At 41.4% G+C, this 14,315-nt stretch overlaps 1 protein-coding gene across 1 annotated transcript in view; it reads right to left on the minus strand.

The window, feature by feature from the left end:
* LOC132815125 (laminin subunit alpha-3-like) overlaps positions 1 to 14,315 on the minus strand; it is a 364,209-nt gene that overhangs the window by 125,729 nt on the left and 224,165 nt on the right. The window contains exons 38-41 of the mRNA XM_060823918.1: positions 7,398 to 7,559; positions 6,759 to 6,860; positions 4,674 to 4,757; positions 3,052 to 3,282 (exon numbers count right to left, since the gene is read on the minus strand). Coding sequence (XP_060679901.1) covers positions 3,052 to 3,282; positions 4,674 to 4,757; positions 6,759 to 6,860; positions 7,398 to 7,559 — 579 coding nt within the window. The remainder of the gene's footprint in view (positions 1 to 3,051; positions 3,283 to 4,673; positions 4,758 to 6,758; positions 6,861 to 7,397; positions 7,560 to 14,315) is intronic.

Genomic DNA, 14,315 nt, shown 5'->3' on the forward strand with positions numbered 1-14,315 from the left:
CTTCAGTGCTTGGGAGCCTCCTGTGCAGCGCTTCTGTGCTGATCCCTCCGGCATTTATACTGGTTTGAATCTGCCGCTTCCGGTTGTCAGTTGCTGTCCGTTGCAGTGGCCGGTATATAGGGTCTAGGTCGATGTGTCTGTTGATAGAATTCGTGGATGAGTGCCATGCTTCTAGAAATTCCCTGGCTGTTCTCTGTTTGGCCTGCTCTATAATAGTGGTGTGGTCCCAATCGAATTCATGTTGTTTGTCATCTGAGTGTATGGCTACTAGGGATAGCTGGTCGTGTCGTTTCGTGGCTAGTTGGTGTTCGTGGATGCGAGTTGTTAGCTGTCTTCCTGTTTGTCCAATGTAGTGTTTTGTGCAGTCCTTGCATGGGATTTTGTACACACTGGCGAACAGAACCACAACAACAGGCTATTGTACAAAATGCAGAAGAATGAGATTGTGGGAGATATAGCAGTTTGGATCAGTAATTGGCTTGCTGAAAGAAGACAGAGGATGGTGGTTGATGGGAAATGTTCATCCTGGAGTCCAGTTACCAATGGTGTACCGCAAGGGTCGATGTTGGATCCACTGCTGTTCGTCATTTTTATAAATGACCTGGATGAGGACGTAGAAGGGTGGGTTAGTAAATTTGCAGATGACACTAAGGTCAGTGAAGTTGTGGATAGTGATGAAGGATGTTGTAAGTTACAGAGAGACATAGATAAGCTGCAGAGCTGGGCTGAGAGGTGGCAAATGGAGTTTAATGCGGACAAGTGTAAGGTGACTCACTTTGGTCAGAGTAACCGGAATGCAAAGTACTGGGCTAATGGTAAGATTCTTGGTGGTGTAGATGAGCAGAGAGATCTCGGTGTCCAGGTACACCGATCCTTGAAAGTTGCCACCCAAGTTGATAGGGTTGTTAAGAAGGCATACAGTGTTTTAACTTTTATTAATAGAGGGATCGAGTTCCGGCCTTACTTGGAGTATTATGTACAGTTCTGGTCACCACATTATAAGAAGGATGTGGAAGCTTGGGAAAGGGTGCAGAGGAGATTTACTAGGATGTTGCCTGGTATGGAGGGAAGGTCTTATGAGGAAAGGCTCAAGGACTTGAGGCTGTTTTTGTTAGAGAGAAGAAGGTTGAGAGGTGACTTAATAGAGACATATAAGATAATCAGAGGGTTAGATAGGATGGACAGGGAGAGCCTTTTTCCAAGTATGGTGACGGCGAGCACGAGGGGGCATAGCTTTAAATTGAGGGGTGAGAGATATAGGACAGATGTCAGAGGTAGTTTCTTTACTCAGAGAGTAGTAAGGGTATGGAATGCTTTGCCTGCAACGGGAGTAGATTCGCCAACTTTAAGTACATTTAAGTCATCATTGGTCAAGCATATTTGTGTGCAGTTTTGGTCGCCATACTAAAGGAAGGATGTGGAAGCTTTAGAACGAGTGCAGAGGAGGTTTACCAGGATGTTGCCTGGAATGGTAGGAAAATCTTATGAGGAAAGGCTGAGGCACTTGGGGCTGTTCTCATTGGAGAAGAGAAGGTTTAGGGGAGATCTGATAGAAGTGTATAAGATGATTAGGGGTTTAGATAGGGTAGATACTAAGAACCTTTTACCGCTAATGGAGTCAGGTGTTACTAGAGGACATAGCTTTAAGTTAAGGGGTGGTAGGTATAGGACAGATGTTAGGGGTAGATTCTTCACACAGCGGGTTGTGAGTTCATGGAATGCCCTGCCCGTATCAGTGGTGAACTCTCCTTCTTTATGGTCATTTAAGCGGGCATTGGATAGGCATTTGGAAGTTATTGGGCTAGTATAGGTTAGGTAGGATTCGGTCGGCGCAACATCGAGGGCCGAAGGGCCTGTACTGCGCTGTATCCTTCTATGTTCTATGTTCTATGTTCATATGGACGTGCATGGAATAGTGTAGGTTAGATGGGCTTCAGATTGGTATGACAGGTAGGCGCAACATCGAGGGCCGAAGGGCCTGTACTGCGCTGTAATGTTCTATATTCTAATGTGGGCAACCCAGTTTTGGATGTTCAAAGGGCTAAATGGCCTATTCCTGCTCCAACTTTCTATGTTTTTTTCTTAAGTTTGTGAAGAGTGGAAGAGGAGCTGAGACAGATAATACTATAGAGGTGATAGTAAGCACAAATCAGAAAAAAATAAATCAAAGTCATGTGTTAACACAATAAGGATGCAATTCACAGTTTCCCTGAATGGATCTACAACATGTAAAACACTGAAAGTTACATATAATTAAATCAAAAAGTATGTGCTTCTTCAATGATGATATAAAAGTATTGATTTACTGAAAAAACAGCAGCTGTCAACAAATCTTTACCTTACTCAAATTAATTCAATTCTCCAACCCATGAGCAAGCTAACATTCTGGACTTTTTTCTTATTATTTGGTGATATTAGATGCCAAATAAATATAACCCCAGAAAAATAACTGAGAATATTAGCTGCAGAACTTAATCAGCAAGAAATATAAAAACTTTGAGAAATAAATATGTACAAAGTATAAAGCCATCACAAAGGGGAAAACAAAAGATACTACAAATGTCAAGCATATCAATGTAGCATTTATTAAACCCATACAGTCACTACATTACTGAGCAGAATGGATCACCAGATATACAATCAAGTTATTAAACCAATCTGTCGAAAGTCATTTGAGGCAATATACACACTTTAAGAATTGGCAAACATATTCTTTTACACATCCACACACATGTGCTGTAAAGTCATACAGAAGTGAGGATTGATACACATTTTAAGAAAGCTGCAAGACAAACTTGTGAGTAAGTTCTAACCCAGCAGAATCAACCCCTTGGAAAGTTATTAGATTAACAGTTCCTAGTCTGATGAATGCCTGTTTCACAATGTTAAAAATAAAGAAAACCAAGATTTTGAGCAACAGTTCATGCTCTAGACACACAACAAGATATCCAGTTATCAAAATATTTTCAAAAGCAAAAGTTAAAATATTCAAAAGTGATGTGTTACACATCACAAAGAAAAATATGTATTTCAGCGAATAACAGGTCCTACCTGGCAGGAATCTCCCAAGTAGTTAGGAGGACATGAGCACACTTCCACATTAGTAGCAGGATTTCCAGTTCCGGAAACAGAGGCTTCCTCAAGTTGAACTTGACCGAGGGAAAGGCGTTGTGTTTGTGAGTAATAAAGTGCTCTAATGTGTAGTTCCTCCAAATTGCTCAACAAAAGCATGAAATCTTCCCTAGTTACTGGACTGTTAATGATAGCATGTCGAAAGTTATCCTGTCAATAGAACAGATAACTAGTACTCCATTTTAATTGGACATTTCTGCATTTTTCTAACACTTCACTCAGTATCATAAGAGGAATATTTTATAAGGAAGATAACAGAGTAAAAAGTGAGGTCTGCAGATGCTGGAGGTCAGAGCTGAAAATGTGTTGCTGGTTAAAGCGCAGCAGGTCAGGCAGCATCCAAGGAACAGGAAATTCGACGTTTCGGGCCAGAGCCCTTCATCAGGATTCCTGATGAAGGGCTTTTGCCCGAAACGTCGAATTTCCTGTTCCTTGGATGCTGCCTGACCTGCTGCGCTTTAACCAGCAACACATTTTCAGCTAAGGAAGATAACAGAACTGGAAGGTTATAAACATCAGGAAACCGGAACAGACTGGGGACTCATTTTTGTTAGAAAACAGAAGGCCCAAGAAAATGGTCTTTAATTGCATTTTCAAGAATCTAAAATGATTATCAAGTGCTGTCAAAGGAGAATTGGAATGTTTCTGCAGTGCATCTCGTAGATGTTACACACTGCTGCTACCGTGCAGCTATGTTAGAAGCAATGAACATGAAAGGCTGATGGATGAGCAGAGGGAAATCAAGCAGGATGATTTATCATGGATAGCGTTTAGCTCCTTGAGTTGTTGGAGCTGCACTCATCCAGGCAAGTGGGGAGCATTCCATCATACTCCGGACTTGTGCCTTGTATATGGTACACAGGTTCTGGAAGTTAGGAGATGGAGCTATTCAGTGCAGAAGTTGAGTCTCTGACCTGTGCTTTTGGCACAGGATTTAAATGGTTTATACAATTCTTGTCAATGGTACCTTCCAAGATGTTGATTAGGAGAGATTCAGTCCTGGCAATGTCATTAAAAGAGGAATGATCAGTCTCTGTCTTTTTGGAGATAGTCATTGTCTGATGCAAATGTTACTTGTCACTTGTTAACCTAGACTGAATGCTGGTCTGGTCTGGTTGAAAGTGGGAATAGACTATTTTGGTACCTAAGGAATTACAAGCGGGACTGAACTTTGTGTAGTCATTAGCAAACATCCCCACTTCTGACATACATTGAAGAAAGGTCATTGACAGTGTAAATGAAGCTGGTTGAGTTCAGGACATTAAGTTGAAGAACTCCTGCAATGATCATTGCCACAAGGAGTAGCTGAAGTGATTAGAAAAGATGCATTTTAGAGGAAGTTAGATAAACTTATAAGGGAAAAAGGAATAGACAGATATGAAATTGGGTTGAATGAAGCAGGGTTGAAAAGACCCTTGCTTGAAACATTATCAACAGATTAGAATATTGGGCTAAATGGTTTGTTTTTGAGTAGTAAAATTCAACCTAATTTTACTAAATATAACAAATGATTAAAATATCATCAATAATGTTTCATTTACCTCTAAAAGCTGGACTTGTCCATGATAAACTCGATCTGGAAGTGGATTCCGTGGATCAAAATATACAATAGTCATTTGTTCACCCTAAAGTTCAAAAATCAATATTTATCTTCTAATATCCATATGTAAAATTTATTATACTGTTTGTATATTTATCGTGTAATGTTTAAAAATTAAAATATGTTAACATTCAAGGACAGATTTTACTTGGATGTCGGATGGGGAAATTGACAGGATAGTAATCTCAGAAGTAGTTTCTTTAGTCTCAGAATAAAGGGGCACCCATTTAAAATCAAGATGAGGAGAAATTCTCTTGTGTATCTTTGGAACGCCTTGTCACAGAGATCTGTGGGAATGGAGTCCTTGTGTATATTTAAGCCCGAGATCGGTAGATTCTTAATCAGTCGGGGAATCAGGGTTATGGAGAAAGAACAGAACAATGGATGTGAAGAGTATCAGATCAGTCACGATCCTACTGAATGACAGAGTATGCTCGACCCCTCACTTATCTGAATGAATGCAGCCCCAATAACACTCAAGAAGCTTGACACTATCTACTCATCTTATCATGTTCTTATTTCTTATGGTCTTATGGTAGATAAGGGGATAGATCTCACTCTACCCAACAACAGTTTCATGAACCTAACCAAGCTCCACTGGACCCTTCTGAAAAACACACATCTGATATGACCTGCCATTCCTAGTTCCATGTATACACCAAGTTGCATGTAGGCAGAAGAGCTGTAACTGCTAGCTTTGCTAATTAATGTGGACAATGGCCAGCTAACAAGTGAATCCTAATTAATTAAGTGACTTTTTGGACTCCAGCTATTATTCAAAATGGAACTTGCGAGCCCTTGGAAATTTGCTGATCATTGTTGTGTGGCACAGTATAGATTCATTTCAATATAAAAGTGTTGAAGTAATTTTGCCAGCAAAATAAATTTGCTAGAACAGAAGACATGTATATTACATTTCTCCTACTGACTTAATTTCCAATGTTGTGATTTCACTTTGGAGCATAGAAACAGAGCAACATCATTCTGACCCTTGAGCCTATTCCACATTCCATTAAATCCTGGTTAATGGAATTCTGTCTCTGAATCCCAACTATCCACCTTGATTGCATAACCCTTACCCAACAAAAGTCCAATGAAGATTTTCTGTATTTTAATTGACTATACCAGCCTTAACACTTTCCTGCGAGTTAGACTTCTGGATTTTCATTCACATTTGTGTGGTACCACCCTGAAGAGCTGGATCAGTTTTTAAGGTCATTTCTCTTTTGTTCCTGACTTACAGTTGACAAAAGAAATTGCTTCTCTCCACATATCCTTTCAAATTCCTTAATCATTTAATTAAATTACCTCAATTAAATCATCGCTTATATCTTCTTAAGAAATTCGAGCCTTGCCAATACAATCTGTCCTTGTCATTTAACCTTAAACAGCACCTTCCAAGCCCACAAGACGAGCTCAACAGATACATGGGAATACTATTACCTGCAAATTTCCCTCCAAGCCACTCACCATTCTGGCTTGGAAATGTAATAATTTTTCTATCCATTAATATATCCTTCCTGAGGTACACAGAACTGAAGGAGGTGAGGACTGCAGATGCTGAAGATCAGAGTCGAAGAGTGTGGTGCTGGAAAAGCACAGCTGGTCAGGTGCATTCAAGAAGCAGGTCGCTTGACATTTCAGGCAACGGCCCTTCATCAGGAATGAGGCTTTTGGGCCAAGGGGGCTGATAGATAAATGGAGGGGGCTGGGGGGTAGGTATCAGGGAATGCAAAAGTTGGGGGTGAAAGTGATAGGTTGGAGAGGACTGTGGAGCAGGTGGGAAGGAAGATGAACAGGTAGGACAGTTCAAGATGGCAGTGCCGAGTTGGGAGGTTGGGATTGGGATAAGGTGGGGGGAGGAGAAATGGGGAAACTGGTGAAATCGACATTGATCCCCTGTGGTTGCAGGGCCAGAACTGAATGCAATTAGAAACCTGCACATAAATGTTCCCTCTGTGACCATGTCGTATCTGACTAAATTCATCAACCCTGTACTTAGTTATATGCAAAGTTCAGTACTCACTCTCAATTCAACGTCAGACCTTTTCTCAAGTAAAGTCATCCCTTCACTTGGTAAGCCAAAGGATTTTATTTGGTATGTTAGGAGGCCACCATATGAAGAGACCTGATAGAAAATTGATAAGAAGTTACTTTTGAAGCTGTGTTGAAGCAATGAAAATTGTGCACTTTTAACCATAAAGCTGTGGAGGTAAGAGAGTAACTCAGGAGAGGTATTCAAATTTAGTAAAATTTCTGAGTCGATCCAATGGTATTGCTTGTATTGGTCAACCTGATGCTAAGGAATGGGTACTAATTGAAAATAATCACAAATAGCCCTTTTCAATTACCCTCCTCAAATCACTTAGCATGGGTAACAAATGCTGACCTCGCCACTGACACTCATAACCTATATAAGAAATGCTTGAATGGAGGTTAGAAAGAAAAGATTTTAGTTAGTAGATACAACTATTTCACAAAGTACTGCTAAAGCAGAACCCATACGGGTTGCTTGATCAAGCAGATTGTTAAAGGATATCGAGTTGGACAGTGAGGCTAGATTCAGCAGTTGAAGCAGAGAATAACATGGCACCCATTTGATTAGCCCCACAGCCTACAACATCTTATGGTTTGATTTGATTTCACAGTCTTATTCTTCATTTACCTTGTCTCCCAGGTAGGACTCTGGGGCTAGCCAGTATAAATCACGAATAACATCAGGTAGTTCTTGTACATCAGCAACGACAGTATTACTCTGTTGGTTATAAACAACTGGAATGCTCTGTTTATTCCCAGTGAGTAACTTCCATTTCTTCATTTGCATATGCTAAAGGAAAATATGAATCTAAATTGCAACATCAAAACTAAATCAACAATTAAAAATATTCTTGTGTTTAACAGGCATATGTTTATGTATATAACATAATTTCTGGTATCGATAGATTGTCTGATAAGCGATGGCTAAACAAGTTGGCACTCTACGCATTGGAGTTGAGAAGAATGAGAGTGATCTCATTGAAATGTATAGGATTCTTAAGGGCTTTTCCAGAATTAATGCTGAGAGGATATTCTCCCCCATGGGAAAGTCTTGGACCAGAGGGCATAGTCTCACAACAAACACGGGATTAGGAGAAATTTCTTCTCTCGGAGGGATTGGGAGTCTTTGGAACTCCTTGCCGCAGAGAGCTGTAGGCATAGAGTCCCTGTGTATTTTTAAGGTAGATTCTGGATCAGTCAAGGAATCAAGGGTTATGGGAAAGGACATGGACTTGAAAAATTTCGGATCACCCATGATCCTATTGAATGGCATACTAGAACCAGGAGCTAGCAACATAAGATAGTCATTAATAAATCAAAGACAGTCTTCAGGAAAGTGGTTAGAATGTGAAACTGACAACCATATGGATTAGTTAAACTAAATGCATTGACGCCTTTAAGGGGAGGCTGGATAAACACATGATGAAGGAAATAGAAAGATATATTGTGCAGGTATGACAAAGAGAGTTTGGAAAAGACATGCCTGGATCAATATCTCTGGCATAGACTAGTTGGACTGAATGGTCTGTTCCATTTTATCTAATTCTGTGGGATATACCACTATGTATATGATATGGATCTGAATTGGGACTGTATCACCAACTCTTCATTATTTTCGTAAAAAATCCTGGAACTCCCTTCTTACTGGCACCACACGGACTGCAGCAGTTCAACAAGGCATTTCTTAGTGCAATTAAATGCTGGTAGTACTGGCACTACACACGTCTCATGAATGAGTTAAAGAAAAGGTAGAATGTTGACAACTAAGCTATTATTTAAATCAGATCCAAAACGAATTATGAACCTCTTTTGAATGGTAAGATGCGGCTGGTCAGATTGGAAATGTCTCCCAGTGAAACACCACCAGGTATGAGTCCATGCACCCCAGAAACTCATCTGGATCACTATATGTCACAGTGACAAGAGTAGGTCAGAGGCTGCATCTTCGGAGATGGGTGTTTTACCTCCTGCCTCCTGATGTCTGTCCACAATCTACAAGGCACAAGCCAGGTGTGTGATGGAATGAATGCAACTCCAATAATATTCAAGGAGAACATTATTTCACTAAACATGGGTAACTCGCATATATATTACTATTACCAACATTTGAGGAAGACCTTGGATCATCTAGGAATTGAAAACTATTCTCTTGGATACTGCTATGATCAATACCCAAGTGAAAAAGTCATTAAGGCATTGAGAACCTGTGGTTCTTCTTAAGGAATTCAAGTAGAACAACATGGGAAAGGTAGCTGGTGGCAGATATGTTGCTATGTTTCCTCCCTCATCAACTGTCATGCTGGAAGAAAGATTCTGGGAGTTATTTCTGACACTAGTCTTGTGCTCCCAGCCAGCCTCTAATGAACAAACAAAATTCATAGAACTTAGAACATTATAGCACAGTACAGGCTCTTCAGCCCTCGATGTTGTACCACCCTGTCATACTAATCTGAAGCCCATCCCACCTACACTATTCCATGTACGTCCATATGCCTGTCCAATGACGACTTAAGTGCATTTAAACTTGGCGAATCTACTACCAATGCAGGCAAAGCATTCCATATCCTTACTACTCTCTGAGTAAAGGAACTACCTCTGACATCTGTCTTATACCTATCTCCCCTCACTTTAAAGTTGTGTCCCCTCGTGTTTGCTGTCCCCATACTTGGAAAAAGGCTCTCCCTGTCCACCCTATCTAACCCTCTGATTATCTTGTATGTCTCTATTAAGTCACCTCTCAACCTTCTTCTCTCTAATGAGAACAGCTTCAAGGCCCTCAGCCTTTCCTCGTAAGACATTCCTTCCATACCAGGCAACAGCCTAGTGGGCGGCACGGTGGCACAGTGGTTAGCACTGCTGCCTCACAGCGCCTGTAGACCCGGGTTCAATTCCCGACTCAGGCGACTGACTGTGTGGAGTTTGCACGTTCTCCCCGTGTCTGCGTGGGTTTCCTCCGGGTGCTCCGGTTTCCTCCCACAGTCACAAAGATGTGCGGGTTAGGTGAATTGGCCAAGCTAAATTGCCTGTAGTGTTAGGTAGGGGGTGAATGTAGGGGTGTGGGTGGGTTGCGCTTCGGCGGGTCGGTGTGGACTTGTTGGGCCGAAGGGCCTGTTTCCACACTGTAAGTCTAATCTAATCTAATCTAAATGTCCTCTGAACCCTTTCCAAAACTTCCACATCCTTCTTATAATGCGGTGACCAGAACTGTACACAATACTCCAAGTGTGGCCGTACCAGAGCTTTGTACAGCTGCAGCATAACCTCCTGGTTCCAGAACTCAATCCCTCTATTAAAAAAGGCCAAAACACTGTATCCCTTCTTAACAACCCCTGTCAATCTGGGTGGCAACTTTCAGGGATCTGTCCACGTGAACACCGAGATCTCTCTGCTCATCTGCACTCCCAAAATTCAGCCCTCTGTTTCTTTCACCACAGGTGCTAGAAGTCCTGTCAAATGTTCACCCTATATTTCAGATAATTTTGAGAAGATTTGTAGCTCAGGTTGAGGTTCTGCATGTAAGTTTGCTCACTGAGCTGGAAGGTTCAGTTTCAGACGTTTCGTCACCATACTAGGTAACATCATCAGGGAACCACTTGTGGTATGGCCCGCTTTTTATTTATGTGTTTAGGTTTCCTTGGGTTGGTGATGTCATTTCCTGTGGTGGCATCACTTCCTGTTCTTTTTCTCGGGGGGGGGGGTGGTAGATGGGGTGCAAGTCAATGTGTTTGTTGACAGAGTTCCAGTTGGAATGCCATGCTTCTGTTTGGCTTGGCTAGGATGGATGTGTTGTCCCAGTCAATGTAGTGTCCTTCCTCATCTGTATGTAAGGATACTAGTGAGAGAGGGTCATGTCTTTTTGTGGCTAGTTGATGTTCATGTATCCTGGTGGCTAGTTTTCTGCCTGTTTGTCCAATGTAGTGTTTGTTACAATTCTTGCAAGGTATTTTGTAAATTGGTTTTGCTTTTTGTCTGTATAGGGTCATTCAAGTTCATTAGCTGCTGTTTTAGTGTGTTGGTGGGTTTGTGGGCTACAATGAGTAGTCTGGCAGTCATTTCTGAGATGTCTTCAATGTAGGAGAGAGTGGCTCGGGTTTCTGGGTGTGTTTTGTCTGCTTGTTTGAGTTTGTTGCTGAGAAATCAGCAGACTGTGCTCATTGGGCACCCATTCTTTTTTAATACACTGCATAGGTGATTTTTCTCTGCTCTGCATAGTTTCTCTGCACTGCAATGTGTGGTGGCTCATTGAAGTAATGTTCTAATGCAGCTTCATTTGTGGATGTTGGGATGATTGCTTCTGTAGTTCAGTATTGGTCCATATGTGTTACTTTCCTGTAGTCGCTGGTTTGAAGTTCCCCATTGGCTGTTCGCTTTATTGTGACATCTAGGAATGGAAGTTTGTTGTTGTTTTCCTCCTCTTTAGTGAATTTTATGCCAGTAAGGGTATTATTGATGCCTTGAAGGATTCTTCTAATTTGTTTCGTTTAGTGATGACAAAGGTGTCATCCACATAGTGGACCATATTTTGGATTGGATGGTTGGCAGAGCTGTTTGTTCGAGTCTCTGCATTACTGCCTCTGCTAAGAACCCTGACATTGAAGATCCCATGGATGTTCTGTTGGGTTGTCTGTCGGTTTTGTTGGTGGTCAGGCATAGGTCCACTTGCTTGTCGATACTGTCCTTGCTGATTAAGTTGGTGGTGTTTGGCGTATGTGTCTTTGGTTCTTCCAATAGTGTAGTCAGTGTTTCCTTGGCCAGGTTCATGTTGATAGATGTAAACAGGGATGTTACATCAACGGAGGCCATTATTTCATCCTGTTCTATCTTGGTGTCTTTGATGGTCTTCAGGAATTCTTGGGTGGAGTGGATGGAGTGGTGTAAGTCTTCTACTAAGTATTTTAGTCTTTGGTGTAGCTCCTTGGCTAATCTGTAAGTTTGTGTTCCAGAGTAGCATGAGTATGGTCTGAGAGGAGCTCCTGGTTTGTGAATTTTGGATAAGATGTAGAAGCCTAGTGTGTTGGATCTGTCTGGTTTCATTTTTTGGAAGTCGGTCTTATTTATTTCTCCAGATTTCTGAAGTTTTTTGAGTAGAGCTGTGATTGATCCTCTAGTTGTAGAGTCAGGTGTATCGCCACTTGCTGGTAAGTGTTGGTATCTGCAAGCACTGCGTTCACTTTCTCAACAGTCTCTTTGATTTAAATTAACAGTCAAGCGTCCTTTGTCTGCAAGTAGGAGAACAATGTTTTTATCATTTTTTAGTCCTTCTAGTGCTTTCCTTTCTTGTGTATTGACTGTGTTTCCTTTTTCCTGCTTCATGATGGTGCAACTGTTTGTCTGAAGGTTTGCTGGGTTTCTTCTGTGAGTTTGTTGTCTTTCAGTGTTGTTCTGAATGCTGTTAAGAAATCTTTCTTGTCCACATTCTGGAAGTTGTAATTTAATCCTCTTACTAAGAGGGCTTTCCCAATGACTGTTAAGGTCGGTCAGATAAGTTTTTTTATCCTTGGTTCTGTGTTGTGTGTTTTGTTATTTATGTACGTTTATCTAGTTTTTTTTCCCACAGGTCTAGTTCTTATCATGACAAAAAGACATGACCCACTCTCACTAGTATCTTTACATACAGATGAAGAAGGACACCACTTCGAATGGGACAACACATCCATCCTAGGACAAGCCAAACAGAGACACGCGCGAGAATTCCTAGAAGCATGGCATTCCAACCGGAACTCTATGAATAAATACATTGACTTGGATCCAATTTACCACCCCTGAGAAAAAAAAGGGAAATGGCGTCACCATAGGAAATGATGTCACCAACCCAAGGAAACCTAAACACATAAATAAAAAGCGGGCCATACCACCAGTGCTTCATCCGGAGACTCACTGATGATGTTACTTAGTATGGTGACGAAACGCCTGAAACCGAATCGTCCAGCTCAGCGAGCAAACCTTCTTCCACTATATTTCAGACCTCCAGTGTCTATTCACTGTTGTAGCCAGGGATGTCATTTTGTCAGGTGAAAAATGATAGGGCCATGTGATGGCATCCCCAGGGATATGAAAATCAGAATTGACAATTCCTATGATTCTACCTGCCACTCCACTTTCAAGGAGCTATGAACCTGCACTCCAAGGTCTCTTTGTTCAGCAACACTCCCTAGGACCTAATCTAAAGTTTTGGACTAATAACTTGGGAACACTGGTTCAATTCAAATAAAACAAAGCTGGAATACAAAGCGAGTTCCTGTAATCACTTTAGGGTAGGAAATGTGTCATCCTTACCTAGTCTGGTGCACATATGATTCCTGTCCCACAGCAATGTGGTTGACTCTTAACTGCTCTCTGGTTAAGGGACATGAGCAACAAATTCTAGCAATGCATTGTTTAACAACCCCCTAGGACCTTACCATTAAGTGTATAAGTCCTGCTAAGATTTGCTTTCCCAAAATGTAGCACCTTGCATTTATCTGAATTAAACTCCATCTACCACTTCTCAACTCATTGGCCCATCTGATCAAGATCTCATTGCAATTTGAGGTAACCTTCTTCGCTGCCCACTACACCTCCAGCTTTGGTGTGATCTGCAAACTGACTGACTATACCTCTTGTGCTCACATCCAAATAATTTAAATAAATGACAAAAAGAAGTGGACCCAGCACTGATCCTGTGACACTCCACTGGTCTCAGGCCTCCAGTCTGAAAAATAACCCTCCACCACCACCCTCTGTCTTCTACCTTTGAGCCAGTTGTGTATCCAAATGGCTAGTTCCCCCTGTATCCGTGAGATCTAACCTTGCCAACTTGACTCTCATGGGGAACCTTGTTGAACGTCTTACTGAAGTCCAAATAGATGACATCTACTGCTCTGCCCTCATCAATTCGCTTTGTTATTTCTACAAAAATCTCAATCAACTTTGTGAGACATGATTTCCCACACACAATGCCATGTTGACTATCCCTAATCAGTCCTTGCCTTTCCAAATAAATGTATATCTTGTCCCTCAGGATTCCCTCCAACAACTTGCCCACCATCGATGTCAGGGTCACTGGTCTATAGTTCCCTGGTTTGTCCTTACCGCCCTTCTTAAACAGTAGCACCACGTTAGCCAACCTCACCTGTGACTATTGATGATACAAATGTTTCATTAATTGTCCAGCAATCATTTCCCAAGCCTCCCAAAGAGTTCTAGGGTACACCTGATCAGGTCCTGGGGATTTATCCACCTTTATGCATTTCAAGACATCCAGCACTTCCTCCTCTGTAATATGGACGTTTTGCAAGATGTCACCATCTATTTCCCCACAGCCTATATCTTCCATGTCCTTTTCCACAGTAAATACTGAAGCAAAATACCCGTTTAGCATGTCCCCCATTTTCTGCGGCTTCACACAAAGGCAGCCTTGCAGATTTTTGAGGGGTCTATTCTCTCCATAGTTACCCATTTGTCCTTAATGTATTTGTAAAAACCCTTTGGATTCTCCTTAACTCTATTTGCCAAAGTTAGCACATGTCCTTTTTTTGCTCTTCTGACTTCCCTTTTAAGTATATTC

This window comes from Hemiscyllium ocellatum, chromosome 4, assembly GCF_020745735.1.
Source record: "Hemiscyllium ocellatum isolate sHemOce1 chromosome 4, sHemOce1.pat.X.cur, whole genome shotgun sequence".
Classification (NCBI taxonomy): Eukaryota; Metazoa; Chordata; class Chondrichthyes; order Orectolobiformes; family Hemiscylliidae; genus Hemiscyllium; species Hemiscyllium ocellatum.